Source organism: Protomyctophum parallelum (assembly GCF_964188405.1).
Source record: "Protomyctophum parallelum genome assembly, chromosome: 6".
NCBI lineage: Eukaryota > Metazoa > Chordata > Actinopteri > Myctophiformes > Myctophidae > Protomyctophum > Protomyctophum parallelum.
Genome location: NC_139701.1, coordinates 31,298,182 through 31,324,733, shown reverse-complemented (window position 1 = coordinate 31,324,733; position 26,552 = coordinate 31,298,182). Strand labels below are relative to the sequence as shown.

The 26,552-nt window shown below is 40.8% G+C and overlaps 1 protein-coding gene across 2 annotated transcripts; it reads right to left on the bottom strand.

Annotated features, from left to right (window-relative positions):
• pla2g4ab (phospholipase A2, group IVAb (cytosolic, calcium-dependent)) lies at positions 1-25,831 on the bottom strand. Of its 2 annotated transcripts, none has more exons than XM_083766517.1 (19): positions 25,384-25,831; positions 23,010-23,150; positions 21,517-21,598; positions 20,901-21,049; positions 20,548-20,664; positions 19,850-19,887; positions 18,087-18,231; positions 16,774-16,910; positions 15,059-15,281; positions 13,496-13,610; positions 9,766-9,903; positions 9,563-9,652; positions 7,828-7,896; positions 6,804-6,922; positions 6,511-6,625; positions 6,036-6,220; positions 4,659-4,848; positions 3,530-3,687; positions 1-1,739 (listed from the first exon to the last, which is right to left on the bottom strand). In XM_083766517.1, exons 2-19 carry the CDS (start codon positions 23,040-23,042, stop codon positions 1,602-1,604), a joined length of 2,241 nt encoding a protein of 746 aa, XP_083622643.1. In that variant the 5' UTR covers positions 23,043-23,150; positions 25,384-25,831; the 3' UTR covers positions 1-1,601. The 2 variants fall into 2 exon arrangements, with proteins under 2 accessions (XP_083622643.1, XP_083622644.1); XM_083766518.1 differs by having other exon boundaries at positions 25,404-25,831.
• Between the last annotated feature and the right edge of the window lie 721 nt (positions 25,832-26,552).

Sequence of the window (26,552 nt, the reverse complement as noted above, 5' to 3'; positions counted from 1 at the left end):
CATAGTTTTCCCCCCATGTTTTAATTCAATGATGTGTATTTTGCAACAATATGCATGACATTATTTATCCATCAAAGCTATTGAGTGTTTATGTGCACAACTTGGTCCCCTTGATTTGATTTCCTGAAAAACCTTACTTCCATAATGTAAACAATGTTAAAGGACACAAAAAAGGTAGCACGTTAACACAAATAATGAAAACATATTTTTGCTACTGTAACAGTGCTTGACAAATATGTATTATATAGTCATTAAACCTAAATAGGTACGTAATGTTAAGTATTTAACATATTGCATCATTTCACTATGCTCCGAAATGAATTTGTTTCAACATAGAGATGTCTACAGTCTTCATAAGACCAGCATTGCTTGTCGTGTTTTGTTGCACTCAGCTTTGAGTATCAATTCAAGTCAGTCATGAAATACAAGAGAATATTCTGATAAAAGGTTTTAAATGCAACAAAGGTTTTGTCCGCTTTAGTAGAACTGTCTTCTGAGTTTATGTGATCCTATGAGGCTGGGGTTAGGGTGTGTGTAAAATTCCACTTCTCTCTGTACGGCCAGGCCCCCCTGCAGGTATAGGTGTAGTGTGTCAGATTCCAGGCCTCCAACGCTGCAGGTATAGGTGTAGTGTGTAAAATTCCACTAAGCGCAGCCGAGAGGCAACGTAAAGCTACAGGATGTCGTGATCACGCGATCATGCTCTCCCCACCCCGCCTCAAACTTAGCCTCTCTCTCACCTCAACTCAAATTCTGAGAGAGAGAGAGAGAGAGAGAGAGAGAGAGAGAGAGAGAGAGAGATTGAGAGAGAGAGAGAGAGAAAGTGATGAGATAAAATGGACAGTTGTGCCGTTAATAATCCTGTAATTCCCATCACCCTATCCAACCCCTCCTCCCCTCTGAGATGTCCAACAGCAGTGGGTTTGGGGAAGGAGGAAATTAGTTGATAAAAACAATGTGTGCCAGTAAGAAATAGAGAGGCCTGAAATAACATGGTCAGGAAAATAACCACACCTTACATCATTTACCCTATAAATTCAGAGGGATGAACCTCAGTACGTCAGTAAGAGCAAAAGACCAGGGCAAAAGACCAGGGCCGTTGCCACGGCTCCAGCCTTGTTTTGTTTTTTAAAACTGGTGGCTTTAGAGACCATCCCTGCATGCCATGAGGTGGTTAAACATCATTGAGAAGTTTCAGGTATCCAGACCCAGAGGGGGTGCACCTAGCATGTTTAGGAGTTGCCATCAAACAAACCCAATCGTTATCAGGTGCCGTTTCATGTTTTCACATGATATAGCATATTTGGACGAGCCAAACATGATAGCAGGGGAACATGATATCTGTGTTGAACACAGATGCTGAATATTTAAATAATTGGGTCGGAGAGTCTTATATGGAAAGTTCCAAACAATGAGTAGGTGACCGTGAGAGTCCTTATGGCTTATAAACTCAAAGAATCTTTTACATAAAACCCTCAGCCTTTAGATCAGAACCACAGGTTTTTATCAGACCCACAGTGTTTCACATTATATACATAGGAAAAACCTCAACAATTGTCTCCAAATTTGAGAATCACTTATTCTATTGAGTCCTCAGCTTTTCACTTCCGGGGTTTCGTCCGGGTCTCTCTCTTGCCGAACTTCTTCTTTTGGATATCGTTGAGGGAGAGGGACAGCGAGCAGCGTGAGGGATTGTCCTTCCGGTACACAATGCTCTCCTTGATGGCCTCTTTGATTATCTGGGGGAACATTTTATCATGTTAGAATAAAAAAACACTGGTAAAATACATTATTAAGAAAATATATCTCCGGTGTTAATGTGATTTGCTTTAATTATGCATTACTTTCATGGCTTTATAGGTGGGCCCAGGTGCAATAAACTTCTTCATGCCGAGGGTGGCTGAATAACTTCAACCCACGCAGTTAGCCCACATTGAATTAGTCCATTGTTAATCTTGATTGAAACGTGGTTGGCACATAGATATAGAAATCAGCATATAAACATTCATTTGAAGTCTTATGGGAGAGACCCCATTAGTGCTGGATCATTTGGCCAACTTTGATGTTGCTGGGCAGATTTTACACATTTTAGATCATGTTCATTCTGGCGACATTTAGTGGTAATGTTGTTTTACAACAACAGCACTGGCTAACTGAGCTCGCCTCCATCAATATCTCTAAAGGCTTTGAGTAACAGTTCCATACCTACAGTATACACTACTACAATGTTATTGACAAACAGGGCAGGGCAAGTGAAAGTAAATTCCTACAGTTATCTGTAACACAGTTTCTGTGTAGTCAAAACCTGCGTAATCCTAATCCAGATATAGCCTTTCAAATTGGACATTGCAGTCTTGCGATACAAGTAAATGACACAAATGCATTTAAGACAAATTAATTAATCAATGAATTAATCATTAACAAACAAGCAGTAGAGTGTGTGGGCTAATTTTGTGTGTGCTTGTTTGTTCATGACATTGTTATTTTGATGAGTGTCACATCACTAGTCTGAACAAGACAAATTCCTTGTACATGTAATGCACTTAATGAACAAAGGTGACTGTACCTGTATAAACATTCATAGCTTTCACTGAATGGCATAACTCCCAAGTAGGCAGTTGTGTTATGCCATTTGACAAAACTATCTATTGATGAATTCACAAAACCTGTGTGACCTGTGTGTGTGCGCGTGCGTGCGTGCGTGCGTTTGTGCGTCAGTCAGACCGGCTGTTGTCCAGAGCCGAAAAACCTTAGAGTATATATGAATAGAGAGGGCACCCGAGTTCTCCTTCCATCCACTTGCATTAAGTTGCTCAAAAGCGCATGAGGCGATTTCACTCCTCCTTCCGGGTAGGAACAGAGAGCATTCTGGGATGGATTGGCCCCAAACACATGAACGCGCTGCCGTTGAACGTGCACGAACGCGCACGAACGCGCACAAGCTTGCTGCTGTCGTGAACGTGCACAATGATAGTCAACGGACCAGCGCGTTCATGTGTTTGGGGCCAGGCTGCAATACCTTCATTCGGCCATTATGTCCATTTCGCCTCAGGGTTTCCTCTGGGTGCCTTCTCTATTCATATATACTCTAAGCGAAAAACCACGAATGTCTATATCTGTCTGTCTGCGGGTCTCGGGAGGACACACACAGAAACTCTTTGTATGTGGGAGGGATGTAGGCATTAGCTTCCCTGATTTGCCATTGGTTCACGGATTGGCTGAGCTTTGTGTCACATCTGTGGTAGTGGGTACCACACTGGGTACCACACTGGGTACCACACTGGGTACTCTAACAACGGATACAGCAACTACTCTGACAACAGGTACAACGGGTGTTGTACCTGTAACTGGGCGGAGCATGCATTCCCAACTTGCATCGGTCCCCGATGCAAGATGTGTACTTCCCAACTTGTACAAGTTGTACTTCCCAAGTTGTGTACTTCCCAACTTGTGTACTTCGGGCACCGAGTACACAGTACTGGTGCCCGAAGGACATCCTGTCTAGGTAATCCAAGAAGATAAAACTGACCTCTAGGTTGTTGAGTGTGTTAAACTCCATGAGGTCATGGAGCTGAATATAGGCCTTGTTGTTGTACTGGAAGTTAAAGGTGGAGTATGGCGTCTCAGGGTCATCAAAGATGTCAAAGTCGGCAGCCTCTAGCTCTTCCTCAGTGTCTCTTGTGACTCCTGCAAGAAATGGAGGGCAGATAAAAGATGAAGAAATGACGTTATGGCGGTCAGTTATAACATGCACACCCAGGAGGGTATCTTTAGCACATGCAAAGTTATGAATATGTCTCAATGTATGGTGTGCAATGAAAGCACAATTTGTAACTTCATAAAAGTATATATTGTTTTTTACTTAGTCCCTTCAACATGCCCTTTCTCCCAAATTTCCTGCAGTGTAAAATCCTTGCAGTGTAAAAAACTCAACCCTATGTAACATAATAAACAGACAGAGGAAGTATGTAGGTGGATGACCTGTATGTGAAGAGGTATGATGTACCCCTCCTTAAAGTGGATAGGGACCTTCATGGATGTGGTGTTAGTGTGTAACTTTGTACGGCTGAAGATATGCGGTCTGTTTACACTCAGATCTCTCCCACTGATGTGAGAGAGAGAGGCCCCAAGGCACCGGACCCGCACTCAAGGTGTCCCCCCCAGCACGCATGCCCACACATACGCCCGCGCACACACACACGCCACAGGCCAAGAGTTTATAGCAATATCTAGTGTGTGGAGATCCACACACACACACACACACACACACACACACACACACGCACACACGCACGCCACAGGCCAAGAGTTTATGGCAATATCTAGTGTGTGGAGATCTAATTTGATCGCGTCATTGTAGTTTGGACCTTGTTGCAATTACCCCCCTCCACTGGGAGAGGGACCTACTGTACATAAAACCTACGGATTGTGGCTTTAAGGTGATGATTTACTGGGGTCACGCAAACAAAGGGGCCCAACTTTCTCCTACGTATGTGTAAAACAACGGAAATGACCTAATATGGTGGAATTCCACTGTTTTACTTGGAGGAAGAGATGCCTCATATGCTGTGATGGTAAACGTGCCTCATTATAATCCTACAAAAGAGCCCCAAAAATATTTTCCACAGATGAAAACCTCCACATGTGTATATACTTACCGGGGGCTTTGAACTTCCTAAAGTTGATGTTGACCAGCACAAAGTGGATGACGGTGGGGCAATTCCTTTCCCCCCTTTTTGGTTTGAAGACGTAGCATTCTTTCAGACCCTCTCGGTCAAAAACTTTGGGGTCGATCTTGGGAAAGGGCAGTTTGTTCATCCGAGCCCACTTCTCTGCAAGCAGAAGTTCCTAGGGTGCAAATTTAAGAAACTGAAAAATGTTTCCTCTACGTGTGTAATTTTAACCACTTCCTAATTCACTTCCTTATTCTTCAATCCAATCCCTGGGTCTGTCCCAGGGTCTGTCAATATAATGATATTATATACAGTGAAATCCTCAGTGTCAAGAGTGTACAAATGTTAACAACTGGCCGATTTGTACAATATCTTAGTTAAATTAAAATACATTCCAGCCATTTTCAACCTTATCTCAATATAACCTCAATAATGCTCATATCAGAAACCTTCCTCCAATGATATCATCGATGGGAAGCTAAACTTTCCTAAAAGGTTTTATCACTCTGAAATAGAAGCCATTGTTCACCTGTACCAGTTCTTGTGAAAAATGTGATTCGTCCTTTCAGAGTGGGTAAATACAGAAATGTTTCATCTTATAATTAGCATAGTGAGGACAAATGTTATGAACAAGGTTTAAAATGATGGGAGTGTTAACATAAGACCTTTATTGATCAAGCTGGGGAAATTCAGTCACCTAAAATAAATTCATTACCTCTGTTGCTAAACCTTCCCACAATCTCCATGAGGGAGCTAGCTTTCCTGACCAGCCTGTTCACGTTGCTCATAACTCCCCCAACATGCAATCGTAAAGAACAGACTGATAGAACACCTGTAGCATCCTGACTTGTACACACAACAAAGGGCCTCAGCCTACTCAGTGTTCCATTAACACCGCAGATTTCATTGTGTAAATAGTTATTTTGGGCCAGCAATGTTAGGAATTTCGCCAATCAGGATGGAATATGACAAATCTGCCGGTTCTGTCTTGATCGGAAATCGCAGTGTTTATTATTTGAGGCATTTTGTTCAAAACGGACCAATCCTGCAAACTTTGAGAGTCAATCTTAGTCAATCAGGATAGAATCTGAAGAAATCTAACAGATCCATCTTGATCACATGACTATAGAGATACTGATTTGTGTGATATATCATGTAAAATGCTGTGTCACTGCTATATTACTCCTACAGATAAAATATGTAGGAGTAATATATAAAAAATAAAAAATAAATGTTCTGCATCGGGCAGTTAACAGAAGGACGGACAGACAGACAGACGGCGGGCGGACAGGATGCAAAACCTCTTCACCAATTAGTGAACCAGGTATGGGGTAACAGTGATTAGCCTTCAGGTCAACTGACCTTAAAGGGTGGGCTGGAGTCGCTGGGTCTGGCAGAGAAGTCAAAGGAGATGATTAGATCAACACCACGCTGCGGCCTCAGGATGAGCGGGTAGGGAAGGTTATAGGTTAAACCACTGTCCACCACATGGATCTTCTTGCTCTTCACATCCAAAGGCTCATAGATACCAGAAAACTCATCTGGGTCTGAATGAGAACAGAACAGATAAGAATATATTTGGTTTATCGAGAACCACGTTTTGGGAAGAAGGATGATGTTTAAGATTCAGTTTAGCTATACTTTCACTGTGAAGTTATCTATTTTTTATTTGTTTTGTTTGTTTATTTCACCATCAATCAATTAAAAACACAACTAAAATTACACTATTTACATCATCTGTTACGAAAAGACACACATACATACAGAGGGATCGGGGAATAACTAATAATAAAGCAGTAATAATAAAGAAATAAATAGCATTTTCCACCACTCCTACCTGTAACAGCATCCACCTCATCCTCTGCAGGACCAAACTCGTTGAGGATGTTGGCACTGAACGGGGAGAAGGGCATCTCTGTGTTCAGGTTCAGACCCAGCATGAAATTGTGTACCTGTAGGTTTCGGTGTGGAGATTTTATTCCAAAATGAATCTCAAAATGTATCTCCTTTTCATGGACTATTCATACGTTTGCACTAATGCACTCATACTATTGTACTATTGTTTTGTCAGACAACCCAACCTAGTACTATATTATATTAAAAAAAATAAGAATAAGAAAAAAGGTGTACCTTCCCTGCCCGACCCTCTCGTGTGTTGAACAAAGTAGAGTCTGAGAAAAAGGACATCATTCTCTGGACCCAGCTGGCCTGATGGATCTCATCTTCTGTTTCCGGGTTTTCTGTGCCTCCTGGCAAGCAAGATAAATGTAATTACCATATATGGTTCAGTAGGTCCACTGACTGAGAAATATTCCCCTTTTCGTATTTAAATTATACTTCTGGTATGTAATAGTAATAATAAATATATAAAAACCTGATGCGCAAGTTCAAGTTCATCTTTATTGCTCATTACTTACTTTACATCAGAGATGCACAGCAGAACGAAATTACGTTGCACTGGCGCCATTAAAAACACCACAATTCATCATAGAATGAACTCAGTAATGTTCCCAATCATTAAAATATGCCAGTTCTTCCATGACTTATGTTTACAGCCTGTTTATTGGACTATCAGATAACTCTTGCACGATATCAGTAGGCATGCCCCGCTAACAATACGCTTCTGGTCTGGTTTTTTTGCATGCCACATACTTGCGGAAAGGTGCATCATATAGACAATGATTTTTCACATTGACATCTAAGATTAAAAAGAAATCAGACACGCACATTTTTACAGGACCAGTCATTAGACATATGTTCTATCCATGACTCGCATAGGTTGAAAAAAATATTTTCAAAAAAAGTTTAAAAATAAATAAAAATAAAGAACCTCTACAGATGGCTCTACAGAGCCGTGAAAACAAAAACGGCAGGTGCCTTCAGTCATGACACCTGCTAGTGCCCACAGCACTGCCATAATTATTTTAGATGTTTTTAATGGTATGTTGTTTCTTTTGCTTTTATTCACTCTGTAGCACTTTGAGATTCTTACGAATGTAAAGTGCGTTATAAATAAAATCCATTATTATTATTATTATTATTATAATAATAGCCTTACACAGCATTTAACATGGTTAAACATGGCTAAGAAGGCAATCAGTGTCAACAGTGTCAAAATGCGCCTGTGAATCACACAATGTTAAGTTCTCGTCACCTTTTTTGAGTGGTTCCTCATCATTATCCAGACTGTCCTCTCCAAGGATGTGCTTCGGCTTGATCTGCTCTGTTAGGAAAACACATGGAGTCATTAGGACCCATCTTCAAGAGTTATTTGCAGTAGAACATCTATAGATCGACATTGTATCTGCTATAATTTCTCCACATAATTATAGCGATATAGCTCATAATTTATCTCCAGTGATGTACTGGCATCTGCCATCTGGGGAAGTGGGTATAGGCCTGGCCTACTGAAATTTTTCAGTGGCCCATGCCATAAAATAACAAACAGCGCCCTGTGTAAAAACATTCCTAGAAACAGTGCCATGCGTCTTTGCCGTCTTATATTGGCAGGCAAATTGTCAAAAACAACAAATTGTCAACTACTTCCGGATACAATTTTCAGTGCAGAGCGAGAAAGACAGGATGGTTTCTTTCTTGACGTTTAACAATTTCACACAATTTACTATAATCAATATCGAAACATATAACATACACAGTATCTGTGACAACAGAATATATTACTACACACAGTTTGGAACGTGTTTGGAACGGGACTGCAGCAATATACGAGAAGCGTTCTTGACTTCACACTCAACATTACAGACAGACAGACAGACAGAGATTCTGTCAATAGATATGAAACGCTTTGGATAGTAATACAATACGCCTAATAAACTAATACATTCTTTGACTGGGCAGAGACATTCTAAGCACTTATGAACGTCCCACGCCATTGTTCCTGTGAGAAACCAAACAAAGCCCCCAAGCTAAACACATATCTGATGAGCTGTCAGAGAGAACTACAGGAAGCTGATATATTTTCTTTTGTCTGTGGATATCACATATGAACACACACCCAATCCTATGTAAGCATTTAAGACTATTTAAAGGGCAATCTTTTACACTGTTGAGGTGTCAAAGTTTGCCAAAGTCAATCTACTATCAGACAATGACGAAGGTGAGACATCACTGACAACAATGAGAGGTGCAGTGCTGAGGCATTGATGTCTGGAAGGTAAAAGCCTTATAGTTATATTTAGCACGTGTGCGAGTGTTGCATACTAAAAAAGGCTTAAAATGTCTGAGTATAATATCTCTAACTGTGTATTATGATGTATTTCTAAAGTTGTCTTAGTGTAACCACAAACCCATGGTGTCTGCCACGAGAAACCAAACATCTACCACTCTCATCCAAACAGGAATCCCCCATTGGCCAAAGAGGATATTGGGCTACTGGGCTTCAGGCAAGGGCTTTTAATTCCGCCACACACTCACTGGAAAACCATCCTGATTTCAGCAGTGTCCACTGTTAGTGTAAAGTATATAAGCAGTCAAAGTCACTGGACTCAGTGCTAGCCGAGGTGTGACTACACACCTGTTGTGTATCAATTGAATCAATGCACACAACATGAGCGGGATAAGGAAGAGCGGAAGAGCCTATGCTTATCATGCTTTTGCTTGTCTTTTTATCATTTGTTTCATTGTGACTATCTACCAAATCATTCCAACAAAGATAACTTTTGACCTAAAACTTTCCATGTCATCCGTCCTTCAATTGAGCCTGTCACAGTAACCACTTGGATTAAATTTCAAACCTGATTTTCCTGGATGGGAAACCAAGCATAGTCACTGATTCAAGGGATAGGCTCAGGTTGTACTATACCCTTCAGTGGCAGAGAGAAAAAACTAAAAAACAATAACGATTTTCAGAGGAATAGAATTTAAATTACCTATTTCCTCCTCCATGGTGATGCCACCAGCTGTGTCTTTTACCCCCAGCACTCTGTTGAAGAGGATAGAGAAGGCACTGCCCCACACACCTGACACAGGAAAATAATATAAATGTGTGCATACAATGCTCTGTGTGAATGCACAGTATATCTGTGTACCTTATTTGTTGTCAATAATTTATGTCATGGCGTCTCTCTCTTACCCATGAGAAAATGCAGCGGGTTTTCCTCATATTTCTTAATAGCCGTTCCCATGAAGAACTTGCTTCCAAACAAGTCAGGGGTCATGAAGGTTCCATACTTAGCCATCCCAATTTCATAGGGACTGAACTCCACCCAATCTGCATGTTGAAACAGAGCATCAAATACAAATTAAAAGCAGAAGAATTCATAAATCAACCATAATTGCCATACAACATCATTATCTCTTTACATCAACCCTGATATCTGGGGTCAATAAACTTTATTATTATTATTGTCTTTATTGAATAAAGACATTTTTCATTCATTTGCTATTGAGAATGAGCAGTAGAGTAACAACACAAGCCTTGAGATATGCAGCATTTAGTCGTTGTGATAAAAGGCAGTGAAAAATGTGCACACACATCGTCACTATCGTGCAAGTACACACACACTACACACGCAAACCACCAAGGATTTCCTCAGCTCAGAGCTCTGCAACCTATTATTCCATTATTTTCTGTCTATGAAAGAGATCAATTTACAAATCTGGCTTATTTTTACTTTCTTTTGTTATTGCTCTGTGGTTTCCAACACGACAGAGTGGCTTGTGTTCCCGGGCCATGGAAACAACAACAATGTCGCATTCACGGAATCAGGTCACTGGATCAATGACATTGTAATTTGTAAAGATTATCACAATACAAACATTCCCAAATCAGAAGGCATGGTTGAAACAGGGACTTTTGCACCATGCTAAAAGTTTGAACTGCTGCTTGCAATTGGGATTATTTGGAAATTCATTTTTTTTGATTAGCACTGCAAAGGTACAATATGTAGTCACACGACTCACACCTTTATGGGGCTGGTGGGGGCTGGGGCCACTGGGCGGTGGTCGTTGCCTGTTCCCTGTTCACAGAACAGGTATTCAAATGCTAATATGGGGGGCACCCCTGACAGTTATAAGAACTATTCGCCCCTGGGTATGCGTGTGACATCATCATGAAACTCGGAAGTTATGCAGAATGCCTAGTAGTGAGTGGCAAAAAACTATACTTTCTGGCCTTAACAGCCCATACATGCAAACAGAAAAGTCCTATCTGATTGCATTAAACTACATTAAACAATGTTAAACTCACTTTGCCTGTCGCTTTGCCACTCGATTTGCCATTCACTTTATGCATGCGCATACCCTCTATTTTCAGCATTGAAGAATCAGCCATTACAGCCAGCCAAAATATGTTTTGGTAGGCTGTAAAACTAAATGAAATTGTATTCAAGACACTAAAACTAAGACTAAAACTACATCAAAATTAGCTGTCAAAATGAACACTGCTCCAATACCAGGAACATGTGGAATGGACTATATCTTTACAGATTGAGAAAACATGTGGTAGAAGTGTCTGCATGATCACTCCCAGGTGAATTTAGAAATTCTATGCACGCTTTGAGAAAAACATGCATGCCATGGATGCAATAAATGTATTTGTTCCAGAAAGCTGGCTCAAGTTAAACTTAAACCTGCATGCATTATGTCTTGATCAAGCCAGATCCGGCATATCCAGATGTGATATAACCCTGGGGGCTTTAAATGAAGTTGGCAGCAAGTGAAATTTAAGTAACATCATTAAGACAGGTAATATTGTATTTACCACAATAATGTAAAGTGCAGTTACTGTTTAACCTTACATGTTTCTAACTGACCTACACACTTTGTGATACAAAAAAATGTCACTGACATGAAAACAAAATAAAAAACAGTGCAAAAACAGCGCTACATCCAACCGGGGAAACTGCCCCTGTCAGGTAAAGAGAAGCGGCTTGGACTCCTCATGCATTGAAGGAAGCAGGAGGTCAGTCCTTCACCGGTCTAGTACCTATAATGTAATTATACTTTTCATAAACATAATATCTGTAAGCCCCGTTTTTGGAACTGGAAATTATAAATATGGCTTGACAGACCTGGCTAACTTGAAAAGGGTAGGGTAAGGGATTTTCTTCATGTTAAAATAAGTGTGAAATAGCTCTAAATTCTGCTATGGAGTGTTTGTTCAGTGGGAGTCTCCATGTCTCTGGAGCTCTTAAATAAACAAAATATGTATATTCAGGTCAGGATAGCAATTTTATCATTTGGACAGGGGTTATCTTTTCACCCCATTCCATTTGTGTCTCTGCCTGTTAGCAGGATATCTCTGGGAGTGGCTTATCGTAAAAACATATAACTTCCGAATAGCTGCACCTAACATTGTGCCTAATGCCCATCAGCAGACGTGATGTGGAAATGGTATATTTTGACAATTGCATGATGTTGCGATACGCATGCCAAGTTTGAAGTCGATTGGTCTGTCGGTTCTCAAGATATGATGGGAACAGATACACACACATGCACTCGCACATGCAGATTTTCTGAATTTATATATAATTTAAATAATCTGCAGTTAATTTATGACTTTAAACTGAATGGTGTTACAATAACATCCTGCATTAAACAATGCACATGAACCATGCTTATGACACTCCTGGTATAAGATATTGCTTAATTGTAATAGGTTGAGTTTGATAACTACCAGTAGTGGTATTCGCTTAATGAGATTTCTGTCATTTTCCCATTGGAAAGACCATCATTCAACTGCCAACAGTGTAAAAGATCCCTGTAACAGAATAAATATCTATCCTATGACTTCCACAGTTTTGTCTTGATTCATGAGCAATTGTTTGTCTGCATTAGAATTGCACGATGTAACAATCTTGTGAAAACGACAGCAGTGCTCAGCTGTTCAGAATGTAGGCAATAGGTATAATTGTCACAGTCTGAGTGGGAGTGTGGGTGTGTCTGAACCACCTGCATTCTATCCCCTGCAATCATGCCCACAGTATTTAAGTCTCAGTCTCTCTGCAATCTCTGCCAGATTGTCTTGTGACCTTCCAAGCAGCCAAGCCATATTCAAGCCTTTGCCTTACTGACTTGACTTCTGTTTTGCTTCTCCTAGACCACGATTTTTGCCAAGCCCTTGCCGGTACTTCTGCCCTTGCTGACTGCCTTTGGATATTGACCTTTGCATTCTACTGTTTTGATTTTTGCCTGCCCCTTGCCTGTTTTGACGTTTTGGAATAAAAACCTGCTTTCAGTGACTTTTGTGTCTGCATCCTGAGTCCTTTCCATGTGTGCCTGACATTAATGCAGAAGATCCTACATTCTAGGAATCTATAAAGTCAGTCTACTATTCAATTCCAATGAAGCAGAAAATATCACTTGATGGTAAATATACTAAATGTTTTGGGAGACAGCAACTATGCATTCTACAATCATTGAATAACACTTGTATAATACATTGTCTTGTAGATTTTCTCTCCAAATATACTAAATATACTACAAAAAAATAAATGTGCAAACAATGAGGAAGTACAAAATGGGAAGCTTGAATCGGAAAAAGAAAAGAATTTCCACCACTTATTAGTTCCACTTCAAAGCTAGAATCAGTCATGATCTTGTGCACAGTTCAGTTCCTTGATGTAGCAGCAAGAGTTCATATCTAAAACCACCAACCAAGAGCTGCCACTGCATATCAGCTTATCTCACCATGGTACATAGTTTCTGTTATAAGGAAATATGTCCTACTTGGTTACTTTGCATGTGGCTAAGCTCATTTGAGCACTTCTAGTTACTCATTATGTATGCAAAAACAAACGGCACATAAGACAAACGCGCACGCTAGCACACACACACACACACACACACACACACAGGCTTACCTGCAAACATGAGTTCAGACACGTCAGGCTTGACATGCAGACAAGTGAAGAGAGGAAGTGGACACTGAGCCTCATCGATCTTGTCCTGCATTTGACTCAGCTTGGTATCCATCCTCTGAAAAAATGAGACAAACAAAACAAAATCTCATCATGAAACCACAACAAAATGTTTACGTCACATACTGTATTGCAAGACAACCTAGAAAGTTGCATGTGCTCAGTGAAGAGCCTAATTCTGAACCAGCACCGGGACCAGCACCCTGACTGAGAATCAACCTGGGGACCACCACCCTGACTGAGAATCAACCTGGGGACCACCACCCTGACTGAGAATCAACCTGGGGACCACCACCCTGACTGAGAATCAACCTGGGGACCAGCACCCTGACTGAGAATCAACCTGGGGACCACCACCCTGACTGAGAATCAACCTGGGGACCACCACCCTGACTGAGAATCAACCTGGGGACCATTGTTGTGTTGGGAGGGGGGGGATATGGTCGTGGTGTGGGTGAAATATTAAACTCATGTTGCTGTTCATTGTAACTTATTCTATGAGTAAGCAGACACTTGCGATTGATTATGGGCACATTTCCGCAATCCGGTACGGTTTACCACTTTTCTGAGGAAGTTCTTGACATCCGACTTCCCAGTAACTGACAACATCGACGCGTCATCATTTGTCACCAGATCATTTACTGCATTGTTTCTCAACTTGTGGTCAATACAATAAATTAAAATACGAATCTTCACTTTCCGACATTAATAAATGCATGGTCAGGGACCACATGCAACACCTTCACAGACCACCAGTGGTCCACGGACCACCTGTTGAAAACCCATGGTTTAAACAGACAAAAACATAATCTCCCCCTTTGCCTTCACCCTGGCAGGTGATAGCTAAGGTGAAATAAGAGAAAATCAATGTCAGTTGGTTGCATGCCCTCACAATTTTAATTGTGATGCTGGCATAATTTTGAAAGAATATCTGTGCCCAAAGCAACTCAAGGAGTGGTCCTAAATTATAATTATAATTATAAACTCTCAAGACCAAATTGTCTCTTCAATAATAATAATAAAATAAAAACGTTTCAGTCTCTCTCGACCTTCATCAGAACTGAAGGTTGAGAGACTGAAAGTTATTTTTATTATTAGAAAATGAAACTGGCCTTGAGAGAGTGTAGCTCCTCTTCCCTTTTGTTTCATAACTTTGAAAGAGAACAGTGAAATACTGAAGGTCACATTTTACAAAAGAGAGAGAGAGTAATGGGGGCATTGGGCGGCGACAGCTAGAGGATAGCAGGTCAATAAGCAAAGAACAGGAAGGAAAAATCATGATAAACCACATGAACCCTAGCGCCACTATTCTGGGAATATCACAATAAGTGGAAATTCTGTGAAAATAGGCAAATGTAAGCGAAATATTCTAGCAGATCTACAAGCTCACAACATGTCGCAATGCATCGCATTGTGAACTTGTAGATTGTCTATTTTCACTATTTGATATACAACGTATAAGGTTAAACCACTAAACCAAAAAAGCATGTGGTAAACACGTCATACCGCAGGTAAAAGCGTCTCTCCGATGAGCATGCCAAATATATCGGTGAAGGTGACAGGCTGCCCTCCAGCCTTCTTGGTCCACAGAGCTTGGGCATAGTTGCTGACGTGCTGGGGTAGCAGCAGCCGCAGTGGGTTACTGCTTACACTCTTCATCAGCTCCTGGTTTATCTCTTTAGGTCCTTTCGTGGGGAACTCAGGGTGGGAATAGAGAGTGGACATATACCTGGGGAAAACCAAGAGGGGATACCATAAAAGGATTTAGCCTTCAATTAATATCAAACCACAACCACTTTTCCAAAACTAAGTAAAGAGTTTGAAATATGACCGATCTAACACACTAAAAAAGAATCACAGGCTAGCAGGAAAGTGTGAATTGGATGAGAGAAGTGGACAGAATGTGTAAGAAAGGCTTGATAAATGAGAAGTGAGGGAAGTTCAAAGCGGAAGACAAGATGGGGCAGCAGATTGGGAAGTGCTAAGTTGCTAACAGGGGGGCAGTCAGCCAGATATTTCGTGAAGCCTCATTTGAAATCGGTAGTTCATATAATGGCCTGTTGTGGCGCTGGACCGGACCCAAAAAGCCCCATAGCTCCATAGAGGCCCATGTATTTTGGCCCAACTTCACCTAGACTGTATTACCTTAATAAACATGGTCATGAATACTTTCTTTTTCCAGTCACTAGTTTAAAGTCCCATTTCTAATGTCATAATATTCTTTTTGGAAAATGATGGTCCCATTAATTAAAAAAATGACCATAAAGAAAAAAAACATCGCGTATGTTCTGAGGGGCGTGGCTACCATTACAGTCTATGATCGGGATTCCCCTCCCACTCGAGTCAAAATAAAAACCAACAGAGAAGAAGGGGGGAAGTCCCGCCTCGTTGTCTGGGCAGCCAATGAACAGCTGGTATACAAAACGGAGCCAGCCAATGGCCAGCTGGTACCAAAGATGGCGACTTACATCAGGAATTAGCATATTATTACAGGCTTCATTTTACGTTCATGTTAGACCCGGGGAACGCTTTGTCCATATTTTTTACAGTCTATGGTTGCTAATGAAGAGAGAAAGGAAGAGAGAGGGTTTAGAAAGAGAGAGAGAGTACAGAGACAGCCTGAGAGAGGAGAGTGAAGGCCTATTCATACATACTACAGTTTTAGGTGATAAGGTGACCACCGATGTGTTTGGGTGAGTGGTGAAGCACCACACACACACTCACCGTGGCGTGACGTCATGTTGTAGTTTTCGGTGGTCACCTTATCACCTACAACCGGAGTATGAATAGGCTTTGAGAAAGACTAAAGGCCCACACATACTCCAGTTTTAGGTGATAAGGTGAAAACTGCAGTGGTTGGGAAACTACAACATGTCACTGAGCTGCGTTGATAAGCAACTCATACGCAACCAACATCACCACGTTCACCCTGGCTCTCTCCGGAGGGAGGCGGGGCCCACCTAAACCACTGTTTAGGTGACTATGAGCGTCTAGTATCAAAACCGTCGTTTAGGTGAAAATGTTCCCACCGAAAAGGTGAGTAGCTTATCACCTAAAACTGAAGTACCGGTATGCGTATCCCTTTAGGAGAGAGACTGTCCATCTGAGAGAGAGAGAGAGAGAGAGAGAGAGAGAGAGAGAGAGAGAGAGAGAGAGAGAGAGAGAGAGAGAAGCAAAGAGAGGTCACATCACACACAAATGTGTGTTTACTGTTAACTGACCATGTGGATCCAGAGAGTCCTGCGACGTATGTGGCACAATCCAGGACCCCAGACTCATACAGGGCTTTCATTACTCCGGAGAAACCTACCATTGCTCTGAAACCTCCCCCTGAACCTACAATGGCTATGATTGGCACCTGTAATGGACCAACAATAACACGCGCACACGCACACACACACACACACACACACACACACACACACACACACACACACAGTAATGCTGGAATTATACACGCACTGAAAATGTCACACAGAAAATAGCAGATCTACAAGCAGATCAAGTCACATCTGCGACCAGTTGTGAGCCTGTGGATCGACTATTTTCAGCGTTCTTCGCATGACAAAGTATCAATTAGGCCAAGTCGCATAATGTTTCATATGGGTGAATAATTATCATTAGATCTCAATGTGCCTCGCTTTCATTGATAGAATCTTGTTCTTTCAGCATAAACAACGTCCTCTGCCATCTCTCTGCACTGACACTCGTTTTACAACGGTGGTTACATCACCCCTTTGCAACGCTATCCCAGGTGGAGTTCACTTTTTCAACCTTTTCATGCTTTTTTCATCCCATCTCTTCCTCCCTGAATTGTAGCCAAGGCCCTATCTGCATGTTTTGGCAGTCTGACAGCGCTACTTCCAGGAGTCTACACTGGAGAGCGAGCTGAGGAATGTTCTAGTTCACAAACAGTGGCTCGGGAGGGATGCATGTTTGGACCACTTGTTTTAAGTAAATATCCCCCTTTTTTAATTTCCTACATAATATATAGATTTTAAAAGGTTAAAGCAAAACAAATCACAACTTTATAAATTAAAAACAATTTAAACATTATATTATATCCAAATAACTTCCTTAAATAAATGAAAACGACATTCAAGAAGTAGTGAAAATAGCAGATCTACAAGCTCACAGTGTGACATGAAGCAAAGGGTTGTGAGCCTTTAGATCTGACATATTTCAATATTTCCGGGCTCAAAAGGTTTGGGAACCACTGTTCTAGTGCCGTGCAGTGGAAATCCAGTGCCATTTCTTCTTGCATATCGCTGGTTATTTTGTTTATGACTGGAGGTTAGAGAGAGTTCACATTGAGCCCAAGGGGCTGTCGGCAGAAACCCATAACCACAATGGGCTGAGAAGGTATTTCAGCTCAGCACAGGAATGCACAACTCTTGCAGCTCAGCATACAATATGGTGCAGTAGATGTAAGAGACATTCAGTCAGCGCCGGTGGGAGTTTCTCTAACTGTGTGGGGTGGTGAGAGGAGTGAGAATGCCAGACTGATACAAACGAGAGGGTCTGTTGTTCCCACCTCCTGAGGAGAGCTGGGGAGGAAGCGTGGTTTCTCCATGTCCAGCAGCTTCTTAATGCCCAGCATCACTCTGTCCCTGCGCTTCTGTCTGTAGAGCTTCTCTTTCTCACACAGGGCCAGGCTGAACCGCAGGTCCAGTTTGGTGCTAGAGATGCATGCACACACGCACACACACACACACACACACACACACACACACACACACACACACACACACACACACACACACACACACACACACACACACACACACACACACACACACACACACACGAACAAATAATAATCAGTGGACATTCTCTATTCCTCTCTCACATTTGAATGCATAGTGCATTCTACTGTAACACAGGGTACAGTACAAATATGGTTGCACACGCAATCACGCACACACATGCAGCCACCTGCACACGCACACACATGCAACCACCTGCACACGCAACCACCTGCACACGCACACACATGCAGCCACCTGCACACGCACACACATGCAGCCACCTGCACACGCACACACATGCAGCCACCTGCACACGCACACACATGCAGCCACCTGCACACCCACACACATGCAGCCACCTGCACACGCACACACATGCAGCCGCGCACACACATACACATACACATACACATACGGTACACACACAGACACGCACACACGGTCATACTCTCATACACATTTTCACACGTGAATCTATTTGGCGTCCGAACATAGACATGGAAACGCCCCACCTGCCTCTGATTGGCCTACCGACACTGCCCGTCTCGACTGTCCTCCGAGGTGGATATAGCTATGCTGGATAGTCTGATGCGAGGTTACTCCGTGGTGGGAAATAATACAAGTACAGTATGATACAAGAAAAAGAGGCAAACTAATATTGTTTATGCCGTTTGCTTTGATGGAATAATTGATTGCTGTAATATGATTTGATTTGGGTGTGTTCTAAATAAAGTGTTTGTGTTGATTATTGTGTAATTTATTTGTAGGCCTATGTGTAAACTTGAAACATTATTGTACTGTTAAAAGGTCTCTTTTCCCTTCATCTTTATCCTTAGTATAATAGTATTAGTTTACTATAATTAGATTAATACACGATAATCAACACTTTATTTAGAACACACCAAAATCAAATCATAGTACAGCTTTCGTGTTCAATCAATTATTCAATCAAAGCAAACGGCATAAACAATATTAGTTTACCTCTTCTACAAAAATAAAAAGTTACAAGTTAGTTACAACAAGGCTTCGTTCTGTCGCACCAAGCTGTCATTCTCTTGTATTATTTCCCACCACGGAGTAACCTCGGATGACAGTCAAGTCGGGCAGTGTCGGTAGGCCAATCAGAGGCAGGCGAGGTGTTACCATGTCTATGCTCAGACGCAAAATAGATTCATGTCATTTGCACAGTAATCTGTGAGGTGATTTGTCCTCTGTGACAAACAGTAAACAGACAAACACTTAACCTTTCATCTCTAAGCCTTCACCTTTGAAATGATGCCTAATCTACAACAATAAAAGACATTCTCTTGTCCTCCCACTGAACAGCACTTCATTTTACTTAAAACCCTACATTATCCGAAGCAAGCTTCATAATACAATACATTGGGCCAACAAACATCTCAATAGAGATAAGCACTGCTATGCAAGCGTTAAGGTTGTCCTCCTCAGGGTGAATTCCTGTGCATTGTTCAACATCTGACTCCATTATTATGCAGCCACGGTGAGAAGCTACGGTGTGGGAAAGTGCAGATTAAAAAGTTGTACGTACCACACCTCCAGGGACATCTCCAAGTACACTTTGGTTTTCTGTTGAAACAATGTGTGGTTAATTTACAGTGTAGTGACTGCTGATAAATGTTGATTATCCTGTCGACTGTTAACCCCCGGGGTCACACTGAAGAATCCACAACAATACAAGAATGAGTAAAGATGGAAGAGAGCAGGGACTACAGAGAGGCAAAGGATTAGAGGTAATGTAGGATAATTGATAACAAGGAGTGGCAGCGCACATAATAAAAGTGTAAAATGGCAATGAAAGACGAAGCCACACATTGCACCACACAATCAACAGTTAGTTATAATTAGCAGGTATTTTTGAGACACTCTTTTATTTTTAGCATGTTGCTAAACAACTCCAACTCTCAGCATTCTTACTTCATATTAAAATTAATATTCTCATCCATTTTACTGTATGCTATTGACCTTTAAGTGCCAGGACCGTAATCCCGTCTTATGGACGTCTTTGCAATGGGTGCCACAGACGACAAGACGTAATAAAAAGAAATATATATATATATATATAATTTTTTTTTTATAATATATATATATATATATATATATATTATTTTTTTGGAGGACGTCTTTCTTTATAATGGGAGAATTGGCACTCAGAGCCTAAACTGGTGAAGGATAACTTAATATTAATATTAACAAAATATTAATGGGGAAACAAATCTGATGTCTTACTTTGCCAAATGGGAAAATCACCGTCTCTGGATGAGCCACTTTAATGCGCTTGTTTATGTCATAGGTGGCAGTTCCAAGAGTCTCATCCATCACAAAGTTGGCGTCCATCAATGTCAACTGATTGAAACAAACATAAGCAATGTGTATAATAAAACATGGAGAACCATCATGGGTATTTTGTGTATGTTCACTCATTTAAAGCAATAAATAAAATTACATCAATAGATCATTGTATAATTATATATATAAACACTTTCTCAATATGCATGGTTTACAGTCTTGATGTCGAGTATCACCCTTATATCCAATCATCATCCTATGCAAAACGGACTCTGATCAGATGGAGTTCTCACCTCCAGGACGTTCTGTTGGTTGGGGTCCAGTATGAAGGTAAAGGTCTCGTTCCATTGTGGATTTATGTTGTTGTCTATATGCCGAGTTCTCTTTCTGCTCTCTGGGGCCGTGGGAATTAACAGCTCCACATATGGGTCTGGGGTGTCCACTGTAAGGAGAACAATACACATTGATTCCTGATCATTGAATGGATGAAATGGGCCTGTACATGGGTCCTTGGATGGATGTATCAATATATATATTTATTATTATATTATTTTCATTTCTGTCTGTTTCTCTAATCTCTACCACGTAATCTATCTATTTGATATATATTCTAGACTTTTTATGTTTTTATTTATTCATGTACCACAGTAATGTGTATATCAGACTGTAACAACCATAAATCTGACCACTACTATGCTGGTCTTATCGCTATTAGGGGCTTGTATTAGGGAAACGTCAGTTTCCATTTAGCCTTATAAATGTTTTGTTAATGCAGACATGCATACAAACACCTTTCTGTTGTGGACAATTGGTCAGAAAACAGTATGAATGCAGAGTGTGTCGTACTCATTACACATGGTAGCAACCAGAATAACATGGGGTAAGTGGATCAAGAGCATCAACACTCACACAGGTCACCCAGAGTTCCCTTGGTGACACCTTCAGCCCGCGCTACAGTCACTCTGAAAGTGTGAGAAAACTGTTGTTCCACCTGCGGAGAAACATAAACACATTTTTCAGCTCATAATGACCCATAAATCATAAACTGCAGAAATAAAGAAATACAGTACAGTAGTAACAAATTATGTCTAAGTGAGCATACTGTGGTATCTCTTAACTTCCCCCAGTCTAAATAAAATATATATTTCTCAAGGACAGCTGATAGCTCACTCTGCAGTGAGGGACAATCATGCTGGAGTTCATACGGTAGCTTCCCTCTCTGAGTATTGTGATTGTCAGATCAGCGTTGACTGTGATATTTGCAATAATGTTTTTATTTTATTTTTTTCAATTTTTTGATCCCAGCTTTTGTGTTTGTGTTCCACTGGGAGGAGACCCCCGGACAGACCAAGGATCTCCATGCTGGCCTTGGACCGCCTCGGAATCCCCCAGGAGGAAGTGGCTAATGTTGCCCGGGAATGGGAAGTCTACTCTAGAGCTCTCTGCTGGAACTGTTCTCCCCCACGACCCCACCCCGGATAAGTCTACTCTAGAGCTCTCTGCTGGAACTGTTCTCCCCCACGACCCCACCCCGGATAAGCGGTTGAAGATGGAAGGACAGATGGACGTGTTCGGCATGAATTATAATTCAGATACTTGTGCAAATAAAATAATTGAGTGACTGTACCTTAGATTCTCACTGTGGCTGCATAATAATGGAGTCAGGTGTTGACTGTTGCTTTACCCCTCATTTATCCTTTCTGATTGGTTTTCAGGTCTTGGCCATGAATTGGCCCGAGTGCTCACACCACTTTAAAAGCCTGTCTCCCCAGTCCTTTGCTCAGTTGCTTAGATTTTTGCACCTCACCCACTTCTGCATCTTTTCCATCATGTATGTTACAATACACTCTCTAGTCTGCGCAATCCACTCATGAATCATTACACTGCTGACTTGACTGATTTCCACACGTCATCTGTCTCCACGATAAAAGTATTTTGTAAAAATGACAAGGAGCTTTTGTTTCGCAACCATTACCCATTAGTTTGCATTAACATTTTTTACTTCCTACTTCCTCAATGGGCGTGAACAAAAAGCTTAGTTTATAGAGCGTCAAAACAGGTTCAGATGGGTGTCCCTGTCCAAATCCATATAATTTTAGGGGTCCATCAGTTTGAGAACATTTGAGAACCACTGGTTTATAATCCATTGCAGCATGACAGTGTTGCTTGCCAACAAGAACTCACTGAAGTGACACTGTCGTACTAGTACAATTGGCCTTTACTAGTTATCATTTGTTTGAGTTATTGCTGCCAGATCCGGCAACTGGTACAAAATATAAAGGGCAAGGTCATAAACACATACATTCTTAACATTAGATAAACACTCTCAAGCCTAGATCAAGCCCAAAGATAGAATCCCCAATTTCCACATAGTCAGAACGGGTTGTTGTCAGTGTACTTACAATGATGTACTGGTAAGGGTCTATGGACGCCATTGGGGGCTGTCGTGGTGGTAATTCTCAGCTTCCAGGAAAAAAGCCTTGGTCCAGATGCGAACTTGAACTCAGGAAGATCCTTCCGTTATTAAAGGAAGCATTAAAAGACTGGTGAAAGAAACAAAGCATTTAACATCAGTAAAACTGCCATACCATAGATTAACACACCAAAGTCTGATGAGTCAGACTTTGCATAAACATAGCATGGCCTCAATGTGAACTATACACACAGTTCATTGGGGGGGGAAATAATTTCAAACATTTTGACATCTTGGCGTTTGTGGTAATGTACAGGGGAAGTGTGTGGCGCCACAGACAATAGATATAGTCAGTCCAGAGTCGTGGCAGATAGTGTGTGTATTTTTGTTTTTTTGTTTGTTTGTTTTATCTGTTATAGAGAGAGTCAAGGCGTTGTAAGCTAGTAGGCTATTTTCAGAGAATGACTTCTGTGCAACTAAATATATCTCAGGCTTTTGTGTTTGTGTGAAAAACGGGGAAAGGGGGTAAAATGTAATGTATTTTTAAACTTTGATGTCCTCTGAAGCTGATATCACACGGTTAAAAATGATTGTCTCTGTTGTTCAGCAAAGCATAACAACACTGCGAGTGAGAGGACTTGAGGCACGTAGTGTGTTCGCAGCACTGGTCACGTAGTTTGCATAAATGGTCCAACTTCTGAATGTGCCAATTCCGGTCACCCTCGAAACCATCAGGTCACTTGTGATGAATGACAAAAAAAACTCACAGAAGCTGCTTTTGTGGAGGTCATTCATTGTCATTAGAATTTTCATTTTGATGCACCAGCATATTCCTTGAACTATAATACATGAAGGTTTACTGTGAAAACAAAAGCTTATAGTATTTTCTTTGTGAGTAGGCCTGTGCGTGGTGGGAAATATGAATCTGCATGTTATTATTAAAATAACAGCAATAAAAAATAGGCCAAAATGTTTACTTTATAAACCTAGATCAAAATAAAATTTGTCGCCTAATTAGATAATGTGAATGTGAATAAGGAACTAATATGTATAGAACAGTAGATTTGGATGAATGAATGAATTCATTCTTTCATTTATTTAATTGATGATTAGAATATATATAAGACTGTGGTAGAGTCATTACATACATTAACATTACATCAAAAACTTTAATATGGAGAATGAAACCATTGTGGTCCTCTAGTCTAACACACACAAGATAAACACAAAACAACAACAAGCAATGGAAGGCAATACAACAACATATACAGTAAACAGCAGGCAGCAGGTTATGTCAAAGTGCTATATGCTTTGTTGGTCAGAAAAGGTTTACATTTTAATTGAATTACATGCAATGTAAGCATTTCTGCAAGTCCACAGGCTGCTCTGTAAAACATTCCATTTTAGACTTGTGGGGAGACTATTTAGTAACACTTACTATGATGACCATTTATAACTATAAGTTATAAATGCTTATGATAATGCTTAATGCTTATGTTTTATAAGCATTAACTGCTTATAAAACTGTATAAGTATAGCCTACAGTTATATAATAAGCACTCTCAAGTAGGCTACTCAAATTCTTTATAACAATAATTCTATAGCACATTATAAAGTAGCCCATGCATTGTATAACGATTTAAGTGGTAATGTTTGCACTAGCCTATATTTAGCACTGTATAATTGCAGTTAGATAGTGTTATACGTGGATTATAATGCATATATAGACATGGGATTCATATAGATTTTTACCACTGCTGCACTAGGCCTATAGAATTTTTGTTTTTCCCCACATTAGTCAATTGAATGGTATGACACATGAAAGTATTGCTAAATAGCTCTATGTAAAGGGACATTCTGACACTTAACATGGTGCTAAATTGTGCATTAGTAGGCTAGCTAGCTACCATCGAACAGTGGATTGGCTTTATGTAACCGGTTATGGCGTTTGTTATAGCTTCATTAAAAAACAGATCAGTGACCAGGCATGCACAATAAGCTATGAGTCTGCAATAAGCAGAAAGCAATAAACTTATCTGGGATGGGTTAGCCACTATTAGCCAGCCAGGGCAGTTTATAGGCTACTTCTTCTAGCTGTAGGTGCTTTAACTTTTTGTACCAGTCACATACAGCTCCATGGAGACTGTCGGCTCCTGCTGAAATATGTATAGGTGACTATAGCCTACTGCCTACATATGATGAAGGCCTATATCTGCAAAATGCAGATTAAATAAATTGTCGGAGCGCGTTACGCACGACCCTCTCACAGTCAGACTCGAGACGAAGGCTATGCAGCACCAACCACACGATGACACGAATAGGCTTTTTCGATTCATTTTGAACAAAATAAAATGCCTACATACCTTTACAGACGTTTTGCTACCAATTCAGACAAAGTTTGAAAAATGTGACATGCTGTGCGAAAAGTTAGAACGGTTCCGCGCTGTGGTGCTACTCCAGAAAGACGCTCACACAAGCAGGACATGCAGGAATAGGAAGTTAAGAAACTGGTCTAAAAACTCAAGCTCCAAGGAAACGGAGTAGCCTATCTGACGTCTGTAATAAATAAAATGGGCTGGCTATATGTAGGCTATATACCGCGTTAAAATTCCGACAATAAAAGGGCGAGTCGCAAAAAAGTGAATTTCTAAAGGACTTAGATCTTAGATAGAGAACCTGTATCTGACTGCACCGCATTCCATTAGAGAGACACTGCTCTCCCCAGGCGCACTCCAGTTTCCGTGATGCGCTGCAGGGTATAGCCTACATGCCACAGGGCCGTGCGTGGCGTTTCCACCTGAGGGCGCAGACGGACGAATCACTGAAACCTGCGTACAAGCGGAGACTATAGTTTATTTATCAATTAGTCAGAGTTGAGTTGCCATGTGGTGACCAATCATTGATTTGAGTAGTGATTTGAAAGACTACTCAGCTTTACCATACTGACGCAAACCTACCGGTATTCAAGATTTGTCTTCTTAAATCACATTTCTTTAGTTTTGACTATAATTTTAGTTTAGCCAACAACAATAATGCAACTGGCTACATCAGTTCTACATTATAATAATCTAGAAGTGTTCCTAATATAATAATAGTGTTTGCCCTCACGAAAATTCATTTAAATTAAAACTTTATGCCAGGCACTGATGGGTCCGTGTTTAGGTTACATATAGAATATCATTAAAATATAATTAATATTATTATTATTAGTAGTAGTAGTAGTAGTAGTAGTAACAGCAGCAGCAGCCTAGTAGTAGTAGGCATAGTAGTATAGGCCATTGGGCTTATATTGTAGACTATATTTGCTACGTGTTTATTTTCTATCCAAAACAGCATTATTTGAATATGTCCTAGGCCAAAAACCTACTTGAGCAGGATGGAATCACCAACTAAAAATATAAACATATGGGTTATAGAACTCCTATAGCCTCTAGGCCTATCTGTTCATATAGGGGTTGTGAACCTGAAATGACTGTGCGTGACCAACAAATATGACTGATATAAACAGACTATTTTTAGACTTCTAGATTGG